We start from the raw sequence: 25,409 nt of genomic DNA, 5'->3' as shown, positions 1-25,409 counted from the left end.
TTTTTGGGTATTTGTGTTAGTAATTTGAGAAAACTCAAAACATGAAAGTTGTAGGTCTTTGAAATACCTTTCCAACCATATATTATGGAGCTCAAACAGAGATGTGTTCTATAAGTTATAACCGTTTTACTGGACGTTACGCAGTCTGCGCATCGCGCACCTGAATCAGTGTTACTGCCTTCGCTGCGCGATCACCTGCCCGAAGTGGGCCTTTAGCTGCGCGACCGCGCATCAACCATGATGTTTTAAGAGTCAAACTTCGTTATATTCATTCTCACTTCGTTTTAAACCAATTTTTCTGAGGTAAAGAACCCTAAAGAAGTTTCTCAAGCCCTAACGACGAAGCTCTTCTCTCCTAACCTTCAAGACACTTTAAGGTAAGCCTATTCTATGCATTCCAAGTCAAATCCAACATACGTTCATGATCATTAAGCAAGATTCATCATTCTTAACATAGAGTTTTCAAGAAAACCCATCTCAAGGTGCAAGAATTCAAGATTTTGGAAATCTTCTTCAAAGCTCAAGTCTTTAATTCAAATTTTGGAGCAATTAAGGTATGTAGAGTTACTATCTACGTGTGGGAACATCATTGTTCTTCCCCACGCCTCATAATCCATAAATTATGATTTTTTACGAAAACTAAGGTTTTCATACCATGCTCATGATAACCCTAGGTCTATGTCCATGATTATATTATGTATGAATTGTTATAGTTCCATCATTGAGTTCTTAATATTTCTTTATGATTATTAAGAATCTGTCCGTAATATATGAAAAACCCTTATATCTCATTCTATGGGTTCATGCATGCTAGTTTATGATATATTATGCTATTTTCAAGAAAATACTATACATGTTTTACAAGTTCATGCAAGCAAGCTATAATTCATGATATCCATGTACAAGCAAGTTATATTCATGAAAAACATGGGCAGCAAGTGCCACTTATTTTACATGTTCATGTTTTTGGGATTTGCTTAGTTAACCGAGAAGGCTCAGATAGCCTGAAACTACGTAGCCACCGTAGGATAAGGGTTGTCAGCACGGAGGCAACACATTCATTGTGCAATTTGGATCCTTACATGCTTATTATTACTTAAATCTCATATTCCTGGCAAGATATGAGCATTCTACTGGAAGGACGCAAGTACCAGATCATGTTGTTGGTTATACTATAGCAGTCCCCATGTTACAAGCAGTTATATATACATGTATTTCCATTGATTTACTGTTTTCATACTTTACTTATATGTATTCATGCTCATGTTCATGTCCAGGTTTTCAGTTTCACTTCTTATCATGTTATTTCATGTCCCATGTTATTTCATTCAGTTGCTTTACATACCAGTACATTCAATATGTCGACGTCCCCCTTTCTATTTCCGAGCTCCGCATTTCAATACGCAAGAACCGATATACGTGACGACACATCCGCTTTCGCAGGACAAAGATTCGTATCGCTTGTGGCGAGCCCCATCTCATTAGGGGTTTAGTCAACTTTTCGCTTTATGATTAGTTATGCATCTAAGGTATCGGGGGCCTCTGTCCAGCAAGTATGTTTTCCAATCAAACTCATGATAGAGGTTTCATAAACTAGACAAGTTAGTTATGTTATGTCGACATTCGAGTCGTATAGCCATTTTGGCTCATTCACGTTATTTCAAAGACTTATGTTTAAACAAGTATTTTTATTAAGTATCATGACTTATTACGTTTTATAAAGGCTCATCATGCATTTACGTTATATTCCGCTCATGTTATGCCTCGTGATGATTCAGCAAGACATGTGGTTCACTCGGTCACATGCAGTAAGGCACCGAGTGCCGTGTTTCGCCCAGGCCATGATTCGGGGCGTGACAAATTCTACCTCTTGTGTGTTTACTTTTTAAGTCCCCACAGGTCCGCAGTGTCTTAAAGAACGTGAAAAGTCAAGTATAGTAATGTGGCCAAGTAATATGGGACGAAAGGAGTATTTCATTTATTAATTCTTAAAGAACGTGAAAAGTCAAATAATGTGGCCAAGTAATATGGGACGGAGGGAGTAGTTCATTTATTAATTCTTAAAGAATGTAAAAAGTTAAAAGTGAACAAGTAAAAGTGCAAGGAGGAAATAAATATGTGTCGGAGAATTAAAATTGAGGTGCATTCATGTATACATGAAAAGAGAATAAATATTCAACAAGAACGTGAAAAGTCAAAAGTGAATAAGTAAAAGTACACGAAGGAAATAAATATGTGTCGGAGAATTAAAATTAAAGTGCATATGCGTATACAAGAGAAGAGAATAAATATTTAGTCCTATGACATATGTCCACATGGGATTTATTAATTCTTAAAGAACGTGAAAAGTCAAAAGTGAATAAGTAAAAGTGAACGGAGGAAATAAATTTGTGTAGGAGACTTAAAATTGAACTGCATAGGTCTATACGCGAGAAGAGAATAAATATTCAGCAAGAACGTGAAAAGTCAAAAGTGAATAAGTGAAAGTGCACGGAGGAAATAAATGTGTTGGAGAATTAAAATTGAAGTGCATACGTTTATACATAAGAAGGGAATAAATATCAAATACTATGATATTTGTCCACGTGAGATAAAAAAAGTAGTTGATTAAAGTGTATAAGTTATATAGCTTTTGGTACAAGCATTCATTGTGTGTATAATTTATAAAGCATTTGGTACAAACAATCAATATTATATTCGTCCCTCTTCAACACTTATGTATAATAGAAAAGGAAAAATATGTGGGTCCCGATTTCTATTGCCTTTTACCATATGTTAGGTGTACAGTGTACTCGTCAGAGGTGTATAAAATTAGAAGGCCACAATTTTACCATTGAGAAAAGCCACGTGGGCTAAGCCCTGAGAAAACACTGTACAAAAATACACTTTTACTATTGAGCAAAATGACAACTTTGTCCTTAGACGACCATCTTGGCTTTTCTATATAATAGAAATTATAATTATAATTATAATTATAATAATAATAATTATAATTATAATATTCCATAAGTTATATCCATTGTATTAGTATTATAATATTTCACAAGTTGTATCTTGTGCCTTTAAATAGCTTATATCCACATAAGTTCGATCTTGAAGGACAAAAATTAAAGACCAGCCAATTTGAAGAAGAAACCATGCAATTGGTCATTTGCACAAATGCCCTATTTCGCGGGTGGTCTTTAATTTTTTTACCTTCGACACTTTAAATGGCCGAAATATCCCTGAGATTCTGGGTTCAAACCCTAGCAGAGTATAAAAAAGATCGCAAGGCATGATTTCATATCAAATTATGCCTACTCAGGCAAAAGCCTTGAGTCATAGTTTTGTAAGATAACTTAATTTGACAAAATATACTTTACATATCTCTGATTTCATAGACCACCGAATAAGGATACTTTGACCCACAAATTTTCATTAGCAGAGGCAAAAATTGAAGAGGACCGATTTGAGGAGCAAAAATTAAAGACCAGTCCATATGAAGAACAATCCTCCGAATTTTTTGTGCAATTTCTAGTATAATGGCAGGCGCAATTCGCAGGAATGCCCTTATTTTTGGGTGGTCTTTAATTTTTTCCCTTCGTTAACTTCTTGATTTAGAGTTCAAACCCTTCAGTCAAAAATTCAAAAGAAAAATCGCAAGATAGAGTTTGAAGGGCAATCCTAGCGAAAAAATGTAATGGCGGGACCCACTGATAATGTAATGGGTTAAAGCCCAAGACATCCGAAGGCCTTCTCAGAGCAGACCCCACCGATTCATGGGCCAAAATAGAGCCCAAAATCAAAATAAAGGCGGGAACTTATTTTTATTACTCTGACAATTCATTTCCCGCCAATAGCAAGCCCTAAATTCTCGAGCACACTTTCTCACCACCTTATATAAACCCTAACCCCCAATTCCCTCTCAATTTCCCTCTTATTTTCACTCAAAAAACGCCTCTTTCCCTCCTTCCCATTTCAAAACCCTAACCCTAACCCTAATTTCCCCCCAAAAAAATGTTGGAACTACGTCTTGTTCAAGGAAGTTTGTTGAAGAAAGTTCTAGAATCGGTTAAGGATCTGGTCAACGATGCGAACTTTGACTGTTCCGCTACAGGGTTTTCTCTTCAGGCCATGGATTCCAGCCACGTGGCACTGGTGGCTTTGCTTCTCCGATCTGAGGGTTTTGAGCACTACAGATGTGACCGTAATATTTCAATGGGGATGAACTTGGGTAACATGGCCAAAATGCTTAAATGTGCTGGTAATGATGACATCATCACTATTAAGGCTGATGATGGCAGTGATACTGTTACTTTCATGTTTGAAAGCCCCAGTAAGTTCCAAAATTAATATTTTGTGATAGATATATAGGATCTAGAGATACAGTAACATTCTGTTCTGTTTATAGTTGAAAATTGTTACTTTTACTGTTCTAAAATATGTGATACTTTTTGCTTGTGATTATTACTTTATTTAACATGTTAAATGTGTGAAAATTGCGGCTAGTAGTGCTTTTGGCGTAGTAGTGTTTGAATATCTAAATTATAGATTTTAAGGGTGATTAGCTTACTGATTCTTAAAAAAGATTTAAACTAGTGTGATTTAGCTCTAAACTGGTATAGTTGATGCTTGATCCAAGAAATTGGGAATGTAACAAGAGAGATTTGATGCTTTTTGCTTATGATTACTTTATTTAACATGTCAAATGTTGATTGCAGCCTTGGTTCTAAATTATAAATTGTGAATTGACTACTTTACTGTTTCTAGAAAAATAAAAGATGATTTAGGGGTTTGGCCATGTAGTTGTGAGTATGTGAAAAAAGTGGTTTTTGTTTTCAAAGTGAAAAAGGGTACTTGGAAACTGGAGTTGTGTTTGGCCATGAATATGAATTGAGTTGTTTTTGATTTTTTGTGAGTGATTTGGAGTGAAAACAACCTTTTGGTGTTTTTCAAATTCTGGAAAATTTGGAATTTAATGGCCAAACATGATTTCCTGATTTCAACTCCGGAAAAAAATAATAGATACTCATTGCCAGATGACCACTTAAACTAGTTTGATTTTGCTTGCAATTGGTATAATTGGGTTGGTTCAAGAAATTGGGACCTAGTATTTTGTATTGAGCTATTGTTTTACATTTTGTGATTTGATTCTGAATATGGATTCAGTTTCTATTATTATGGACTGGTTCTAACTATTGGCATGAACTGTAATGGATCACAGCCCAAGATAAGATTGCTGACTTTGAGATGAAGCTAATGGACATTGACAGCGAGCATCTTGGGATTCCAGAAGCAGAGTACCATGCTATTGTTAGAATGCCTTCTGCAGAGTTTGGTAGAATTTGCAAAGACCTTAGCAGCATTGGAGATACAGGTGCAATTTGCCTCTCATGATTACTGTGGGTTTAGTAAATTATCTTAATAACGATTGAATATTAACTTATGCTTCAACTGGTTGTTGCAGTTGTTATTTCGGTGACAAAGGAAGGTGTTAAATTCTCAACCAGAGGTGACATTGGTACTGCAAATATTGTTTGCAGGCAAAATACCACTGTTGACAAGGTAGGTATTTTTGCTTATTGTGCTTTTCTTTCTTGATTAATTCTTGTGATAAGCTGATGTATGATTTATTTGTTTCAAATTGGCAGCCTGAAGAAGCCACTGTCATAGAGATGAATGAGCCAGTATCGTTGACGTTTGCTCTGAGATACTTGAACTCCTTCACAAAAGCATCTCCATTGTCCAACACAGTGACTATCAGCTTATCTTCAGAGCTTCCTGTTGTTGTTGAGTACAAGATTGCTGAGATGGGCTATGTAAGGTTTTACCTGGCACCTAAGATAGAAGAGGATGAAGAGGAAACCAAGCCTTGATTTTATGTTTTTGCTTTCTTTTGAGCCTGGTTTAGGATGATGTAAAAGCTCATTTGAGGCTTCCAGGCAAGCAAGAGAGCAAGAATATATGAGCTTAGACTTGCTTAGACTATTTTTTAAGTTTGTGTTGAATTAATGAAATCATGTATGTCCCTCTTTTTCCTTTACTCTTAGCTGCATGTGGTGTTAGAATGTCTTTATATCTACTCAATTGAATTTCCGCAAACCTGTTTTTTTCTGATGCTGCATTAAATATATTTGTAAGAGTTAAGGGGATTTTGGTTATGCAAAGTGTAAAAAAGAAATTGGCATTAAGATGATTTTAGGAATCTGAAATGCGTGATTGCTGTTAAAAATTGATTTATGAATTTATACTTGGCTAATTGCAAGTTGCAACCAATGCCCGACCAGGGGAGGAACACCTAGCAATTTCTATATTCTTGTCTATGATAAGGATGAAACATAAGAGGCTAACACCTTTGTTTGAATAATGACCAACGTTTTACTTGCATTTTTCTCGCAATTCATGATTCTGTTGGAATTATTAGAGGTGTAGGAAACTTAAAGATGTGGAAGTTTCCATTAAGGAGTGAAATGAGAATGGAATTCCATCCTATTTGCAGATACAAAATTGTCATAAACGTTGCAAGCGTTTTAGTTCAAAGATGAGTGAAAATTGGTCAAGATCAACCAAATCAGTAATATCCATCAGTATTAAAGATCCAATTTGATATGCTCGTCAAAGGAACAGGAAAATGAAAGGGATTCATTTACTTCCTGAAGGAATGTGCAATACTCAGGCCGAATCATCCTTTATGCACGTAAGATCAAAACCACTGTTTAGTTGCAAAAAAGAACTCAGAACTTTCTGATTGCTCTATAACTCAATCTTCTACAAATGCCTCTAGATACAAGAAAATTTAGATTCGAACACTACTACATAGAACAGACAATCTCATTTCCCAAACTGTAACTATTAGCTGCAAGTAGAGGACACCTTAGCATTGCGAAATGTAATGTGCAATGGGAAGAATGTCCAAAACTGTAGCAGTTTAGCTGCAAACTAAAAGACACCATACCCAGAGGCGGAACTAGGATTCGAAGCTTGTGGTTTCAGGGTTCTAATTCATTAAAGTTACTGGGTCCTTAATTAAAAATTTCTACATATTTGACAAAATTTAATACAAATATATGGTTCGGATAAAAGCTACTGGGTTCAGCCGAACCCACGCCCGAAGGGCTAGCTCCGCCCCTGACCATACCGCTGCTAAATGAACTAAGAAGCAACTCGAATACTGTCCAAACATAGAATTCTGACGAAAAGTGATCAGTTCCTCCACTTTTCACCAATATAAACTGCTTGATCACCAAGCTCTTCTTCAATTCTAAGCAACTGCAAAATAAACAATAAGTCCTACAAATTAGAAAAAGGAAAGAAAAAAAAAGATCTAAGAAGTCATGGTTAAGGGAAATAAGAATTTTATTGATGTGTCCTTTGAAGAGTCAAAGCAGAATAATGTGCGGTGTCCCATTACGAAATTCCTTCATCCACTTACCTCCATCGAGGTCAAGGTGGGTTGTAAACAAAGGAATTACTTCCACAACCCCCCACCCCACCCCACCCCACCCCCCACACCACCCCCCAAACACACCTCAAGGGGAGACAACTAAACCTCTAAAAACTGAAAGCAGTGAACGAATTCAGCTAAACATGGAAAATACATTATAACCAATCATAGGCTAGCAAAATACCTGGTTGTACTTTGCTAGTCGTTCTCCTCGGCAAGGGGCACCTGCTTTAATTTGACCAGTTGCTAAGCCAACAGATAAATCAGCTATGAAACTGTCATCAGTTTCACCACTTCTTTGAGATATCACAACCCCCCATTGGGCATCCTTAGCCATTTTGACAACTTCAATGGCTTCGGTCACTGTACCAATCTGATTAACCTGTAACCCAGACAACCCATGCCATCAGAGAGTATTTTACATCAGTAACAGATGTTACTTATATTTCCAGACAATATGGAGACTATCCTATGTACTCAATAGGTTTAAGCTATAAAAAGTACGGATACTAGCCAATTCCACCAAGGATTTATGAAACTAAGGATACTATCCAATTCCACCAAGGATTTATGAAACTATCAAGGAGACTTGACAAAGAAACCCTGAAGGACCTAATAGTCAAGAAAGAATCAGAATCCCTGGAAGTAATCGAAATGGCATATTCTACTAAGATCTCAAATCACTAATAATAGTGCAGTGGTTCAGAAGTTAAAATAGTGCAAATGTCGGTGAGTCATTTTTGCCATCACATGGCAAAAACTATCAAAAGAAATTCTTGACTGTTGTGGAGGAACAAGTTCTCCTCCAGAGTTGCCACAGATTCTAAACAGTAGAGCAATCTTTAATGGCAGGTAAAGCCTTCAGGTATTCCTGCCCACCAATAGCGGTGATGATGAAGCAAGTGCCCGGGAGTTGTTCACCTCAAGAAGAAAAGCAGCAAAGAGCAAACACAAAGAACTGAATGTTAACTAATGAAACGTTACGGAGAACACATATAGTGGGTGCAATCGTTCCAGTGTGGGATGTTGGACAGGGGTCAGGATTACTCTGCTTGATTGAGTCTCTCTCTCTCTCTCTCTTTTTGGGGTGGGGTGGCGGGGGGGGGGGGGGGATCAGTTGGTAATCTGATCAACTGTAGGATGATGAGGTAGGGTACAGTGATCAATGATGAGTTATGTTTTCGACATAAAACTAAACTAAGAAAAGAAAGAACGTATTTTAATGTTGGATCACTAACCCAGGTATAAGACTGTCATATCATAGGCTACAACAACAACAAAACCAATGCAATCCCACAAGTGGGGTCTGGGGAGGGTAGTGCGTACGCAGACCTTACCCCTACCTTGAGAAGGCAGAGAGGATGGTTTCGATAGACCCTTGGCTCAAAGAAAGATGAAAAAGAGGCAGTAGCAACAAGCATAAACAACAAGAAGATAATAAGATAACCGAGGCTAAAGAAACAAATCATATCGCAGGCTAAAAATTAAAATGTTATCATAATGGAGAAGATTCTTTGAGTTCCTAGAACTACAAACACATAGGATGCTGAGAGTCCAGTTCAATCCAAGAAAGGGAAGGGGAAGGGAAGCTCAATTATACCAAGGGAAAAACAAAATACAGTGAAACCAGACAAAATCCTGAATGATCATATCATGCATTGAGTTGCCAGGATATCCCTTTTTGCAGATATGATTGATTGGTTAGAAAGATATGCTTGCAAAGATCTATGTTTTTTTACAACAACATACCCAGTATAATCCCACAAATGGGGTCTGGGAAGTGGGAAAGATCTATGTTTTTTTTTTTTTTTTTTCTGTTTTAATAAATCAACTGCTTTCAGTAATACCACAAGAAGTCGGTGTCCCTTCACAAAATAAAGATCTAATTTTCAAAATCTTCAACCAACAATTATGTGATATTGCTTATCCTTTTTTTAAGCAAGGTTGTATATCAAGAGAGCTCTTCTATAGAGGATGTTTTTCCATTTGTGCATCAAATTGACACTGTTTGCTACAACGTTATTGATTCCACTCTTTTTGAGTGCAAAATTTTCATCGTATGCTCCTTTTTCTGGCTAATTGTACCTGTACCATGGAGACAGGAATAATCTTTGCCCTTCGATCAGACAGTTTGAACCAGGAACCTCCCTCTCTTGAATGATGACCATCTCTTTCGGGATAGAGAGAAAGAGGTCCACTGGTGCAGGATGGCCGCTGACCAAGGACAAAAGTTTGCTTCAAAGAAACATGTCAAGAGTACCAGCAAATGTCAGTGGTACCTTGAGAAGAAGGGCATTGCACGCATTCTCTTGTATGGCCCTCTCGATCCGTTTAGGATTTGACATTAATAAGTCATCTCCAACAACCTGCAGCAAGCAATTCATGTTGACAGGGACACTTAATAAACACGAAATGACTTTACACAAATAGCAGAGATCACTATAAATGTATGTCTAAGGGCAGAAGTTATCAAGGCTGATGTTGGAATCAGATGATCAAACCACCAGGGAGAATCCAGACAAACCTGGCACAGTCCAAGACTCGAAAAGGACTTGACATGCTCCCAGTCCTCCTTGTCAAATGGATCTTCAATTGATACAATGGGGTAATCTATAGGGAGAGAAAAGAAAAGGAATTGATGAGAATGTGACATCAAGAATAACAGAAAGCTCACATCACAGAATCAATAGATAGCAAAATACCTGCGCAGAGTTCTTTGTACATATCGATCATATCCTGTCCTGATTTAAAATTTTGTCCAGATTCATTTGAAGTTTTAAAATCTAAATCATATTTTGTACCTACAATTGAAATAGCAAAAGTCAGTTTGTCAGTAATGAGAATATAAATAAATCATACAATCAAAGAGATATAACACCATTTCCACCCAACGCCAAAAACTAAAGACAGCTAACAACTGGAGTAAATAAGCAAATTCCAGACAATATTTTCCTCACTCAATACTGATTAATCTTTCATGTATGTGAGCATGGATTTAGTGCAAATCAACTGGAGACATTCCCAACTAGTTATGACAAAGTATCATATGATTATACTGATTTACAATCAGCAAGATTTTGAACTAAAGGGAATTAATCACCTATGCAAAACTCAGTGGCAGCAACACCAATTGCAATCTTTATTTTCTCATTGTACCCTGTTCTCCCAATAGCCTTCTGAACAAGGTCCAAGCCATCTCTTAAACTGCAAATGCAGTATTCAGGGTCAACAATTTCATTACAACAACACCAACAACAGACCCAGTGAGGGTCAACAATTTCATTGAGAAACATAAAACAAAGACGTCATAACTTGCCTTGAGATGTTAGGAGCAAAACTACCGTCTTCACCAACATTACATCCATGTGCACCATATATCTCTGTAATAACTGCCTGCCTTTTAAACGTAAGCAACGACTTTTTTCGTTTATGATAAAGTAATTAAGTGCATTGATGGAATCCAGGGGCTTCAAGAAACAGTACAAAAACTGGATTAACTCCTAGACAAAATTTAAGGAGCTAATGAAGTCAAAGTAACAAATGTACATCATTTACAACATTCAATCTTCTCCAGCAGAAAAGATTCAACAGACAATTTGCTTTGATTCTAGGACTGGAAGTGGACTCTCCTTCAAAGCATCTCAAGTTTCTTTCTAATTGTAAGCAAAGGCTATTGATACAAACCAATTAAACTTAAACTAGTATTAAGACATATTATTTAGTTAATTTGTTTTTTACAACAAATTTTACACTGTAACTTGAGTATTAACTGGCGAGAAGAAAAATGGATCACTACACTAGTAGAACCCCAATTCTGAATTCTTCTGAGTAGTATCACATGTGGATATCATAGGAGGGTATCTAATATGCCAGCATGTAGAGGCTGCAAATTATATACTTTGGGCTAACAGAAATTCTACACAAATGCACATTAATCCAGGATTAAAAGAAAATCCATGGATGATAACAGTTCTGCTAGCCGAATAGTGTGTATCCACAATAAACAAAGCATGCTTCACTTTCCTAACAATTAGAAGTGCGCTTGACTTGAATGGTCTCGTTTGTTATAGATAATATTTGGAATCTTTGAAAAGAAGTTTTCAAATAAGTGTTTGTTTTATAATTTGATCCATTATTTCAACTTCAACTTGGAACAAAGAGTTTTAAGTTTGAAAAACTGGTTTGATGACTATTCAAGTGAACTTATAGTCTCCAACAAGAAAAGAAAAAATCAACTTTTTTCCAAGTGAAATTCATGCCAAACACAAAACTTCAACTTCAAACACTCTTCTTTTTTCGAACTTCACCAAATATTGTCCAAACGCCTACGAACAACACCTGCTAAAGGAACAAGAAAAAACACTCGAGAATTCTGGGGTAAAGCCGTAAAGGTGAGAAGACATCAGGATAATGAGACAGATGTACTTTGTATAATCAGTTATGAGCAGTTCAAACTTCCTTCATGTCGCAGAGATAGACAATCAGATAACAGGGTTAATAAATATATTAGTCGAATTAATTCACCTTCAAATGATGATAGGTCTCGGAACCCATTTGTAAAGCCTCCTCAAATGTCTTTGATCCCACTGGCAGAATCATTATCTCCTGAGGAAGTTTAATATCAAATTTCAGATATAATTTACAATTAAGGACAACATTATGGGCTCAAAATAGCGGTGCCGTATCAAGATGATCAAGACACTGAAGAAATTGATAGAACATAGTGGCAAAGTAGCTCCAAGAAATATCTATGAGGTGCACAAAATGGAAGTCAGAAATGCGTTAGGTAATAAATTTGCATCCACCATTCTAAGTGGACATAGGTCTTATAACCTTCATTCAGTGTTATCAAAGGCGCGCTTTAAGAGAGCTTAAGACCTGAAGCGAGGCTCAAAACATGTTGAGCGCTTTGGCTCTCTTTATGTCCGCTTCAGTGTCGTCATCAAGACTCTTAAGACATACTTTTCCTTGCCAATGAGCCTCTCTTGAGGAGGTGACAATAGATGATTGATATTTCACTTTATCGTAATATTTTTAGAATTTCTTTGTCCATATATTTGTTATTCATGCTCATTATTATTACATCTTGGACTAAACATATATATATTTGTATTTTTGCACCATTGCGCTTTTTTTCATTAAAGCCCGCAGTTTATTTGCGCTTTGCGCTTAAAGCGCCAGCTGACCTTAGAGCTTTTTTGCGCTTTTTGCTTTTGATAACACTGCCTTCATTTAAAGTTACTTTTGGTCATTGGAAGTGACTATTTATGATAAGTAGAGACTGGACTGTTTCTTTCAGCATCACATCTATTATTCTTTAAATCAGACAACAAACGTAACTGTAATATCTTAAACTCCCTTCTGCAAATGTCAGCAACTCTTCTACATGTCAAAAATGGGTGCAAGTGCAAAATGGAAAAAAAATTGTTGGTGGACCGGTGAGAGAATCAGAGAAAAGAGAACATTAAGTATCATTCACCCAAGACCACTGTCTAATTTTTTCAACGAAACTTATGAAAAAATAGCACTTCATCAGCTTGTTCTTCTTGGGAGTAGGTACTATTTTACAGTTAATAAGTCACCACCACTATGAAGAACTTGTGAGCAATTATTGTGCAGGTCCTAATTTTCTAGGCAGAAGTACATTAGACTGCGGGTTCACCTGAATAGCCAGATTGTTTCCAGCATGTTTTCCAACACTTATGAGAGTAAAGACCGGAACAGGAAGAAGCAGGCTTGTTTGACCAGAAATATCAGCAATGTGTTTGTGAAGAGGAACCTGAAGTTCTTCGACCGATAAGCTACCTAATCCAGTGAAGATTATCATGTTAAGTATAAAACTGAGAAAGTATGCTTGCCTCTTTTTCAGCAGCTCCAGCTTTGCAAGCAGCTATGGAGACAGCTAAAATAGCATTCGCTCCAAGTTCACTCTATCAACAAAGGAAAATGTCAATGAGCATGGAAGTTATTATGTCCAGAAAGAACATTATCAAACTTGCAGATATTGATGAGGAACTTGAGAACAGGTCAATTACAAAGTCAAATCATCCTCATTGCAAGAAAATACTTTCTAGCACACACATCACAAGAATGGTGGGCCCCAAAAAAAAAAAAAAGGTAGAGTTGGAGCCGAAGGGTAGAGCTACTGTTCCAAGGCCAGCAATAGATATTTTCTAAACCATAGTATACGCAGATACACACACGCACACAAAAAAAAAAAAAAGGGACAAAACTAAAACAAAGAGGACGGAAAGAAATGCATACGCTCACTCAAGGGAGGCCAATCAACTATGGTCAACAGAAAAGGATACTGAAGTTGTATTGTTGATACTATGTTCACTAATTTTGGTGGAACAGTATAAGAAAATAAACTCCTTTGATAGAACCAAACAAATGGATATGACAGAAGAGAATGTCAAAGATAGGGAAAGCTTCAGTTGCCTCTAGGTAAAACTTCTCCAACTCAAGTCTCCACAAAATTTATCTTTCAACATAGAAACTCTTGTTTAACACTTTCCTGCAACCCATGAAGTCCAGAAAATATGTTTGCTAGTTGCAAGATGACAATATTAAGACATCATAATACATGCAGGTAGTCTAAAGTAGCATTTAAGTACTAAATTCCACATTCATAAACTATGCAGGAGGATGAAAGTATGTAGAGGCATTCAGATTCAGATGATAAGCTAAACAAAATAAGTACCTAATTGTTTGAACATTTGTACCTTATTTTCTGTTTTGTCCAAGTCTATCATGACCTGATCAATCTGAGATTGAAGAGTTGGATCCATACCAACCAATGCTACTGAAATTTTCTCATTAATATTCTTGACAGCTCTGTTCACGCCATTTCCAAGATAATTTCCTTTTTCTCCATCACGCAGGTCAATCGCCTCATACCTGATATTTTAGAACAAAAATCAATACACCACTTGCTTTATTCTCCAATATAAATTGCAGTGGCTAAGTAAATATTCAAATACAAATCTGCAACAAGCTCAAAAGACAAAATCACTCGGGTAGGCTGAAAATTGTTAGCATTTCCGGCTTTGCACTTCCAACCTCTATTTAGTAGTATCTTTTCGTTTTATTTTTTCTTTGCTTTTAACAGGTAGCTCTTATTGAGTAATAAAAATGAGATATACACAGAATTATAATCTGAATTCTGAATTAAGACTAGAACGTACCAAGAGCCCTGTTCATTCCTGTCACATATATATAACTATTTTAGCAAAGATGAACAGGTGAATAAAAGACTCTTGCATGCATCACAGGAAATTGTGAAGGAAAGAAACAAATTAAGGGGCCTTTGCTTTCAAGTTTCAACCCAAATAATCATTCATATTAAAAGATAGTCTATGCACGCATCAAAAAACATTTTTTTTACTAGAAAAAATGGCATCTGCACTTGATAAATAAAAAAAAAGGCATTTGCACGCATCAAACGATCATTTTAAATAAAAGAGCATTTCTCTCCGTCTGGGGGGCTGAATATTACAGGATGGATGTAGATGATTCGTATATCCGAGTCCCAGAGGGGAAGGCCTAAAAGGTTGAGGCATAGGATAAACCATATGGAGATCTCAGATAGGAATATTAACTACAAACTTGGCGAACCACTCTGCTCTAACCTTGGCGAGTAGGATTAAGCGGCCAATATCTAACTAGAATTTCATTTCAAACAATATTGTTGAATTAGTCTTTTTGCAACCTGTGCTAGACAGGTGGCACTGTGAATTAGTCGAGGTGCACACAAGTTAGCTCGGACGCCACCCACGTACACACACACATTTATAGAGAGAGATAAGATTCATATAGCCAACAACAACTGATCTGGGATTGAGCAGTAGCTTATTGATAAGTTTACTTGAGTTCAACAAAAGATCAGATTTGTGAAGAGTGTTAAGGCATGAATAATTTCATGGAACTTGAAATTCAAGACAACAAACAAAAGGGAAAGAAAAAATTCTCTTTAAAGAGAAGAAGGAAAGCAAACAATATACATTCCCAAAGAAGCACTGCTAGGAGCAGAAGCACACATAAAATAAGATGGACTTTGCACACATCAAAAACGTTTTTTTTTTGTTTATTAGAGGAAAGGGCATTTGAGATTGATAAAAAAGAAAAGAAAAAAGGACATTTGCACACATCAAACAATTATCATGAAGAAAAGAACATTTCCGTCAGTCTGGTAACTTTTAGAATATAGATTACTTGAGTTACCTAGTAATGAGGTAATGAACCTGAATAAAACAGAACGGACATAGAGGATTCATGTAGACGAGTCCCCAATGGGAAGGCGAAGTGGTTGAGGCATAGGAGAGATCATATGGAGATCTCAAAATACGAACAGTAACAGCAACAATTGGTAACAACCTATTTGCTCCAACTTTGGTGAGTAGGATTAATCCACCAAGATCTAACGAGAATTTCATTTCAATCATAATTTATTGAATTAGTCCTTTGGCAACCTGTGCTAGATAGGTCGCACTATGACTTAGTCGAGGTGCATACAAGATGCCATAGACACCACACACACACGCACATTCATAGAGAAAGATAAGATTCATATAGCCAACCCAACTGAATACCGAATTGAAATTGAACCATAACTGATTGATTAAATCTACTTGAGTTCAATAAAAATGCTGAATACTGATTTGGGATTGAACCATAGCTGATTGATTAAATTTACTTGAGTTCAACAAAAAAAAAAAAAAAAAAAAAAAGAACAGTTTTGCAAAAGAGTGTTAAGGCATGAATAATTTGAAGGAACTAGCAATTCATGACTACAACAAAAAAGGAACGCAAAAAAAAAAAAAGCATACATTCCTGAAGAAGACCACTGGGAGCAGAAGCACGGAAGAGCTACTTTATTTGTGTGAATTTGTCTTTTGGCAACTTGTGTTGGATAGGTCGCACTATGAATTAGTCGAGGTGCATGCAAGTTGGCTCGGACACCACCCACCCACACACACACACACACACACACACATTTATGGAGAAAGATAATATTCATACAGTCAACTCAACTGAATACAGAGTTGAGTTGAGTGTTAAGGCATGAACAATTTCATGGAACTTGAACATGACTACGCCATAAAAAAAGTAAAGGAAATACATGCAAGATTACTTGAGTTACCTTGTAATGAGGCAATGGACCTAAATTATAGCAGAACGGGCTTACAGGATTCATGTTGCCGAGTCCCCAAGGGGAAGAGAAAGTGGTTGAGGCATAGGAGAAAAGATAATGGAGGGCTCAGATAGGAATAGTAACTGCAGCAATTGGTGAGAACTATCTGCTCCAACTTTGGTCAGTGCGATGAAACCACCATAATCTAACTAGAATTTCATTTCAATCTTAATTTGTTAAATTAGTCCTTTGGCAACCTGTGCTACATAGGTCGCACTATGAATTAGTTGAGGTACATGCAAGCAGAGGCGAATTTAGGGTTTCTACAACATGGATGCACCACTAAAAAAGGAGGAAAAAGAAAGTGTTAGGGGGAATTGATCCTTGTTCCTTTAGGTAAATAACTTAACTTTCGACCAAGTGCAACACTTAGCCTTTTTGAAGCATGGGTGCAAGCAGCTAATATTAGGTCAATTGTAGAAAATATGTACATAAAGTATCTAATCTGGCGGAGAGACCATGGGTTCACGTGCCCCATAATTTAGCCTATAAATTCGCCCCGGCATGCAAGTTGCCACAAACACCACACACCCACACACACACATTTATAGAGAAAGATAAGATTCACATAGCCAACCGAACTGAATACTGATTTGGGATTGAATCATAGCTGATTGATTAAATTTACTTGACTTCAACAAAAAATCAATGTTAAAGCATGAATAATTTTATTCTCAAAACAAAAACAAAAAAACATACATTCCGGAAGAAGCACCACTTGGAGCAGAAGCACGGAACATTCCTTTATTAGTGTGCAAATCAACTTCAACAGTTGGAATGCCTCTACTGTCCAATATTTGCCTTGCTTTCACCTTCGTTATCACAGAAGGTACAGCTTTCCTCATGTGATTTGACTATCAATCAAACATACAGTTATATGGTTATCGAAAACATGGAGTACACTTGAATCAAATCACAAAAACGGAAAAATTAGAAAAAAAAGGAGCTTACAATGAAGAGGACGGGATCGGAAGTTTTGGCTCTAACGGCGGCATTAACGGCGTCTTCGATTCTCCGAGAAAGCAAGTGCTTATCCAGATATTCTTGTACCGACATTTTCTGATTCGACACTCTTTCGATCAATATGAATTATCACCAGAAAAAAAAAATTGGAGGAATGAATTGAAAATGAAATAGGAGCACCAATTTGGAAACTCTGGGTTGATCGCCAAAAGTGAAAACGGCAACTTTGTCTAAGCTAACCGAGACCCCTGTTTCTCTATCCACTCACTACGACGTCGTTGTGTACCTTTTTTTTTTGTTTGTTTTTTCTTTTAACACCTCAAATATAATGGCTCAGCTATAGAGCCCGTTTGGATCGGCTTATAAGTTACTAAGCTGTTTTCAGCTTTTTTAAGTGTTTGGCTGGTCAATTTAAAGTTATTTTATGATTAAAATAAGCCCAAAAAATAATTAGGCCCATTTAACTTAGTTTATCTAAATCAGTTTGTAAGCTGAAAATAGCGTATAAGCCAAAAAAAATAAGTCGGGTTACCCCAACTTTTTTTTTTTTTTTTTACTTATATTACATTTTTTTGCGCGGATTGCCCTTCTTTTGGGGTGGTCTTTAAATTTTGCCCCTCATATTTGTGGTCTTTAAATTATGCCCCTCATATTATGGTCTTTAATTTTTTACCCTTCGCATTGCAACTTTGAGCTTTCACGCAGAAATCATGAAGTTCTGAGCTCGAACCCCCGCTCAAGCATAAATTAAAAAAAAAATTGCAAGGCAAGGTTTGGGTTGCGTGTATGCCGGACCTCTTGTTAAGGAATTACAAATTTTATGCCAGACCCGGCATACTATGCCTTATTTACTTGGCATAAGTATGCGGTCCGATAACTTTGATAATTCCTTCACAAGTTTATACCGATGGGGGCATACTTTTAATAGGCAAACTTTTATGCGGACCGGCATAAACTTGTAAAGGAATTATCAAAGTTATGCCGGATCCTATGATACTTACAGTTAAGGCATAAGTATGCCGGGTCCGCATAACTTTAGTAATTCCTTCACAAATTTATCTTAGGTGGGAGCATACTTTTAATGGGCAAACTTTTATGCCGGACCCGGCATAAACTTGTGAAGGAATTATCAAAGTTATGCCGGATTCGACATATTTATGCCAAGTCTGCTCATAAGGCATAAGTATGCTAATTCCTTCACACGTGTATGCCATTGGGGGCATAGCGAAATTTAAACTCTGCCTTGCGAATTTTTTTTAAAATTTTGACTGCGTGTGGGTTGCGAAAGATCAAAAATTTAAAGATTTCAAATATGAGGGCAAAATTTAAAGACCGCCCCAAAAGAAAGGCAATTCTGCGAATTGCCCGTTATATTATAAGCTGTTTTTTTTAAGCCCATCCAAACAGGCTCATAGTCTGAACTCTGGTAGATACACTTTTTTATTTTTAAAATCGATCAGTTACACCTTATTGTATTATTTTACATTTTACATGAATATATACTCAATTACAAATATGATATATTAAAATCAAGTATCTATATTATAAGAATTTTACACAAATATTAACTAACTGATATTTTTATTTTACTACTCCCAAGTGTTCAGTGCTTAGTTTTGCAAATCGTAAAGTGTACTCGTAGATATGTATATTAAAATATAATTTTAAAAATTATGTTAATTTTAAAAAAGGTAAGAAATATTTTTGTTGAAATTTATAGTCGCGTGCTTTCAAGTAAAATACACTTATAAATAGAGGTGTTACTAATTAGATATTTTATGTGAGGATAATATTGTGGAGATCATTGAGTGAAAAATGCCATAGAAAAGAATAGCGTGAATACCTATATGGCTACGAGAACACGAGTAATGTGCCATTGAGAGAAAAATAAATATCTAATAAGCTCTTACAGTTAGCGCGATATGTCATTTAGCTACTCAAAACTTAATTATAGTGGCTAGACAGAGATCTCATCTTGTCGTAAGTGTTTGCTTAATACACTCATCCCTAATGATGAGGTGAGAATAGGATCCGTGATGAACTAGATGAGTAAGGCAGAGGCGGATCCAGAATTTTAAGACGGCGGGGGCACCATTATCTTAACATAAACGCCAACAAATTTTTTAATGACAACTGAGGGATAATACCGTGTCGAACAGGTCACTAATAGCATAGCAGTGGCGAAAATACAAGTACATAGGTCAAATGTGTGTAATAAATAAAATTTAACGCAGTGAGGCATTGAAAGAGATAGCTCAGTGGCTAAGGCTGTGCAACTTGTGGCGACAGTGCAGGTTCGAATCCGGGCGAGCTCAATTAAGGCTCATTGTTTTCCTAGAAATAGGATCAAAAAATAATTAAAAGTGACATTCGGGTTGGATCTGGGGTGACATGTAAGGGAAGCAGCAGTTGCAACCAACAAGCCCCAAAGACACTTTCCTTTGTTAGTGCACAATTAAATATATACTAATTTCTCAAACTATATACACATATATATACATAATTTTTTTTTGAAGGGTGGGAGTACACGTGCACTCCCACCCTTCCCATGTGGGTCCGCCTCTGGAGGAAGGTGAAGTTAAGATGGTTCGGGCATATGAAGAGGAGATGCACAGATGATGAGGTGAGAGTAGGATCCGTGGTGAACTAGACGAGGAAGGTGTTGTTGAGATGGTTCGGGTATATGAAGAGGAGATGCACAAATGCCCTATTGAGGAGAGATGATTAGACAAGACATGATACACCTGCAGCTTATTGAAGACGTGACCCTAAATAGGAGGATATAAGGTCGAGAATTAGGGTAGAAGGTTAATAGGTAGTCAAGCGCCATGTCTAATTTCTTTATTAATACTGTTGTTATTACTCTGATACTCTATTATTATTCGATTTTACTATTACCTATTGTTTTGTCTGCTTCAACGTTTAGTCATCGCATTAATTGTTGTTGCTGCGATTCTTTCCTTTATCATTTTCAACACTTCTTCACTGTTGTATTTGATTTACATACTTGATTTTTAATATGCTTTACTTGAGTCGAGGGACTATCAGAAACACACTCTTTAGTCTCATATAAGACCGCGTACACAACACCCTCCCCCTCTAAACACTTGTGGAATTACATTGAGTATGTTACTCATCCCAAGTGACATAGTCGTTGTATCATTTCTGCGCGTGTGTTTTCCTTTCAAAGCTCACAAGTCAACTTTGTTAAATATAATACCGCAAATCTACCCTTATTTCATCTTCACTATAAATATATAAAATTCATATGCTAAAATCTCTCATTATCTCTAAAATTCACCATTGATGACTGAAATTTTACTTCATACTGCCTTTCCCCCTAATATCTATCACTAGTGTGTTGTTTCTGCTTTATTTGAACCGATGGTCTATGGGAAACAATTTCTCTACCTCCTAAAGGCAGGAGTAAGGTCTGCGTACACTTTACCTTTCTCAAACCTTACTTATGGGATTACATTGATATGATGTTGTTTCACTAATGTAAAAATTCCCTCCCTCATAATTTTCCTTGTCCAAAAATAAAAAAAAAAAAAAATGTTGTAAAACCTTAAAAATAAATAAAAATTCTCTCCCTCATATTTTTCATTGTCCAAAAATCTAAATAAATGAGTCGAGGTAATAGGTTTGATATTTGTAATATGTGAAATATGTAAAACTCAAATCTAAATCGATGAATATTTTTTGAGAAGTCGAATTATTACCAATGATGGATGACAAAGTGAGAGAGTTAGGAGATGTTAACAAAAGGCTTTCAAAAGTCAAGTCCGCCTAATATTTGCCATTCATCAAATGGTCACGAGAAATCACAGTTTAAATTTGAATGGCTAAATGACAAATTGTGCCAATTTTACAGGGCCACCCAACTATTTAGGCAAAACAAATTCTAAGGCAAAGAAAATTAAAAAAAATGTTAAAATACCCAAAACCTATGAGGCTATGACAACAAACTTCACTTACCTATCACGCTAACGCGCCACGAATTCAAAATTCAAAATTCAAACCTTAAAAACCACAGCCGTTGGTTTTGATATTAAATCAGAGCCGTTCATTTTTCAGCTTTTGAACCCTTACATTTCTCCATAAAGCCTCATTTTCACCTTTCAAATCTCTAAACTTCTCTCCTCTCTTCCTAACCCTAGATCCTCAAACCCTAACCCTTTCTCCATTTCTCATTTCTCATTTCTCATTTTCCCCTTTGAAAATGCGTGAGATTCTTCACATTCAAGCTGGCCAATGTGGCAACCAAATCGGATCCAAGTTTTGGGAAGTGGTATGTGCGGAGCATGGGATTGATTCCACAGGAAGATACCATGGAGACACAGATCTACAACTTGAAAGGGTAAATGTGTATTACAATGAAGCTAGTGGTGGACGGTTTGTTCCTAGGGCTGTACTTATGGATCTGGAACCAGGGACTATGGATAGTATTAGATCTGGAACTTATGGTCAGATCTTCAGGCCTGATAACTTTGTTTTTGGTCAATCTGGTGCTGGAAATAACTGGGCTAAAGGTCATTATACGGAGGGTGCTGAGTTGATTGATTCTGTGCTTGATGTTGTCAGGAAAGAAGCTGAGAACTGTGATTGCCTACAAGGTGTTTGTTAAAATGCTTATATTCTTTTTGATTTGTTAATATGTATTATTTCTTTGCATTTCTCGCCTGGATCTGTATTTTATGCATTTGAGATATGTTGCTGAGATTTTCTTACTTGTTTACGGTCATATTTTGCCTACAAGGTGTTTGTTAAAATGCTTATGTGCTTTTGATCTGTTAAGATTGTGTTATTTATTTGCATCTCTTGCTTTTTAAGGTTTTATGCATTGTACTTGTTGTGAACATGCGTAAATCATATATTGCTTTTATCTGTGTTATGCATTTCAGATATGCTTATGAGATTTTGTTACCTGTTGTTAACATTTTGCAGCGTAGTTAAAAAAAAATGTTGAAATTATTTTATTCTGCTGATAGTTGTGATTGGCTACAAGGTGTTTGTTAAATTGTTTATATGCTTTCTGATTTGTGAAGATTGTGTTGTTTCTTTTCATTTCTAGATCTGATCTATTCTCCTATGCATTTAAGATATGCTTCTGAGATTTTCTTATATGTTGTGAAGAAAGAAGCTGAAAATTGTGATTGCCCAAGGTGTTTGTTTAATTGTTTATATGCTTCCTGAATTTCTTCGCATTTCTTGCTCTGATCTGTTTATTTTATGCATCTAAGACATGCTGCTGAGATTTTAGTACTTTTTGTTAACATGTGTACTCAGTCATATATGAATCTAACTATCTAATCTGGAATCTTGAAACATTATGCAGCATATTAAAAAAATGTAGAAATTATTTTGCAAATTTTTTGGAAACTATTCTGCTGAAAATTGTGATTCCCTACAAGGTGTTTGTTTAATTGTTTACATGCTTTCTGATTTGTTAAGATTGTATTATTTCTTTGCATTTCTAGCTTCTATTGTTTTTATTCATGCATTTAACACATGTTACTGAGATTTTCTTACTTGTTAACATGTGTACTGACTTATATGAATATAAGTAGCTAATCTGAAATCTTAAACATTATGCAGCGTAGGTGAACATTATGTCACGGTATCTCATTTGTATGTGGGTTATCATATGCAGGTTTTCAGGTGTGCCACTCCCTGGGAGGAGGGACTGGATCTGGAATGGGGACACTTTTGATTTCAAAGATAAGAGAGGAGTACCCAGATAGAATGATGCTCACTTTCTCTGTTTTCCCATCCCCAAAGGTTTCAGACACTGTTGTTGAGCCTTACAATGCAACACTATCTGTTCATCAACTTGTGGAGAATGCAGATGAGTGCATGGTTCTTGACAATGAGGCATTGTATGACATTTGCTTCCGTACCCTCAAGCTGACAACTCCTAGCTGTAAGTATTTTCATTTTAAACTGTTTCGCACTTGCATACTCATTGATAAAAAAAATTCCCATTTTGTTCTCTTGATTAAAAATTGCATTTTGAATCCACATTGATATTATTTTTCGCTTTGTAAAATAACAGACATTTAGTTCACTTATTATTGGCACTTGATGGAAAGTTGCATTATGACAGAGTGGTGGCATTTTTCTCTGGTTTAAATAATAATATTATGCTTAGCCAACTAATACTGCTCTAGCAGTCCTCTATAACTGGAAATACTGACCATTTGTGGGAGGCAAAATAATTTGTGACCATCAATTATTACCTCTGCTTTACCTACTTTTCTGACATAGTGTTGTTTGGTTAGGTAAAATATTGAAGAATTAATACCTTCATACTGTGCATACTTTGTTATCTAGAGCTGCACATACTGATTCTGGTTCTTCGTCTTCTAACAGTTGGTGACCTGAATCACCTAATATCTGCAACCATGTCCGGAGTAACTTGTTGCCTCAGATTTCCTGGCCAGCTTAACTCTGATCTCAGAAAGCTTGCTGTCAACCTCATTCCTTTCCCCCGTCTTCACTTTTTCATGGTTGGGTTTGCACCACTTACCTCACGTGGTTCACAACAATACCGGTCCTTGACTGTCCCTGAGTTAACCCAGCAAATGTGGGATGCGAAGAACATGATGTGTGCTGCTGACCCTCGACATGGCCGCTATTTGACAGCATCAGCCATGTTCCGTGGAAAGATGAGCACCAAGGAAGTTGATGAACAGATGCTTAACATTCAGAACAAAAACTCCTCATACTTCATTGAGTGGATCCCCAACAATGTTAAGTCAACAGTCTGTGATATACCACCAACTGGTCTCAAGATGGCATCAACTTTCATTGGAAACTCAACCTCAATTCAAGAAATGTTCCGTCGTGTTAGCGAACAGTTCACAGCCATGTTTAGGAGGAAGGCTTTCTTGCATTGGTACACTGGGGAAGGCATGGACGAGATGGAGTTCACGGAGGCTGAGAGCAACATGAATGATTTGGTCTCTGAATACCAGCAGTATCAAGATGCTGTAGCTGATGAGGACGAGTATGAGGAAGAGGAGGAAGACGCATATCAGGATTGATTTGATGATGCTCTGAAATTTTACTATATTGATATTTGTAGTAGTACTTTCTTTCCGGTTGTAACCTCAACTACCATCTATCCTACCCACCCAAGAACATGAACTCTTTTACTAGTACTAGTTGTTTTGAACTGCAAACGAAGTTTCCCTTTGAATATTATTAGTACTTGATTTAATTCCCTTCACTATCTTTACTTATTTGCGATTATGAGTTTTATAAATCTCGTTAATGAGTGTTATAAATCTCATTAATGATAAGCTTACGACAAAATTAGCACGTTTCTGACCACTGCTTCTGGTTTCAAGTAAACTTAATTAAAATCAAGTAAATTAGAGGAGCTTAGCCGGTATTCCTGTAACGACTTTTGTTATACCTTCTATTATTTCCCTTTGTCTTCAAGGATGGATTCCATCTAGATACTGATTCATTGCTTACACCTTAATTTAATATAACCAATTTTTGTTTTATTCATTATGACAGGATAGATAGACTTATTTCGCTTGTTTATTTGTGACAATACAAGATACACTGTCATAAACATTTTTTTTTCGTTAAAACATATATCTATTTTTATTTCCTTATGCCATATTATTTTGTATTGCTAGAGGTTGGATATTTCCATAATATTTTAACCTTTTTGCTCAACTATGGTTTGTAGAATATATGTGACTTAAAGAGGATACGCTAGGTTGGAATTGCAATTTGAGAATTCTTTTTGGGTTTCCATCTTGTCTTCGGTCCCGGATTGACCAAATGATGACAAATCAAATAGTGGAAGCAATT

General features: G+C 36.4%; 3 protein-coding genes across 3 annotated transcripts; 2 read left to right on the top strand and 1 right to left on the bottom strand.

The window, feature by feature from the left end:
* Nucleotides 1–3,848: 3,848 nt before the first annotated feature.
* On the top strand, nucleotides 3,849–6,022 carry LOC132052888 (proliferating cell nuclear antigen). The gene is made up of 4 exons (XM_059444595.1): nucleotides 3,849–4,315; nucleotides 5,204–5,356; nucleotides 5,447–5,544; nucleotides 5,631–6,022. Exons 1-4 carry the CDS (start codon nucleotides 3,997–3,999, stop codon nucleotides 5,853–5,855), a joined length of 795 nt encoding a protein of 264 aa, XP_059300578.1. The 5' UTR covers nucleotides 3,849–3,996; the 3' UTR covers nucleotides 5,856–6,022.
* Nucleotides 6,023–6,604: 582 nt separating this feature from the next.
* On the bottom strand, nucleotides 6,605–17,700 carry LOC132052887 (cytosolic enolase 3). Its single transcript, XM_059444594.1, has 14 exons — nucleotides 17,568–17,700; nucleotides 17,316–17,470; nucleotides 14,149–14,323; nucleotides 13,282–13,353; nucleotides 13,086–13,202; nucleotides 11,948–12,028; nucleotides 10,740–10,816; nucleotides 10,524–10,627; nucleotides 10,126–10,224; nucleotides 9,948–10,033; nucleotides 9,703–9,789; nucleotides 7,608–7,805; nucleotides 7,119–7,248; nucleotides 6,605–6,935 (listed from the first exon to the last, which is right to left on the bottom strand). The coding sequence occupies exons 1-13, from the start codon at nucleotides 17,670–17,672 to the stop codon at nucleotides 7,183–7,185; spliced, it is 1,422 nt and encodes a 473-aa protein (XP_059300577.1). The 5' UTR covers nucleotides 17,673–17,700; the 3' UTR covers nucleotides 6,605–6,935; nucleotides 7,119–7,182.
* Nucleotides 17,701–21,685: 3,985 nt separating this feature from the next.
* Nucleotides 21,686–24,801, top strand: LOC132052885 (tubulin beta-2 chain-like). The gene is made up of 3 exons (XM_059444592.1): nucleotides 21,686–22,195; nucleotides 23,233–23,502; nucleotides 23,952–24,801. Exons 1-3 carry the CDS (start codon nucleotides 21,802–21,804, stop codon nucleotides 24,623–24,625), a joined length of 1,338 nt encoding a protein of 445 aa, XP_059300575.1. The 5' UTR covers nucleotides 21,686–21,801; the 3' UTR covers nucleotides 24,626–24,801.
* The last annotated feature ends 608 nt before the right edge of the window (nucleotides 24,802–25,409 follow it).

The sequence above is a fragment of the Lycium ferocissimum genome, chromosome 4 (assembly GCF_029784015.1).
Source record: "Lycium ferocissimum isolate CSIRO_LF1 chromosome 4, AGI_CSIRO_Lferr_CH_V1, whole genome shotgun sequence".
NCBI lineage: Eukaryota > Viridiplantae > Streptophyta > Magnoliopsida > Solanales > Solanaceae > Lycium > Lycium ferocissimum.
This window is presented reverse-complemented; position numbering and strand designations above follow the sequence as displayed.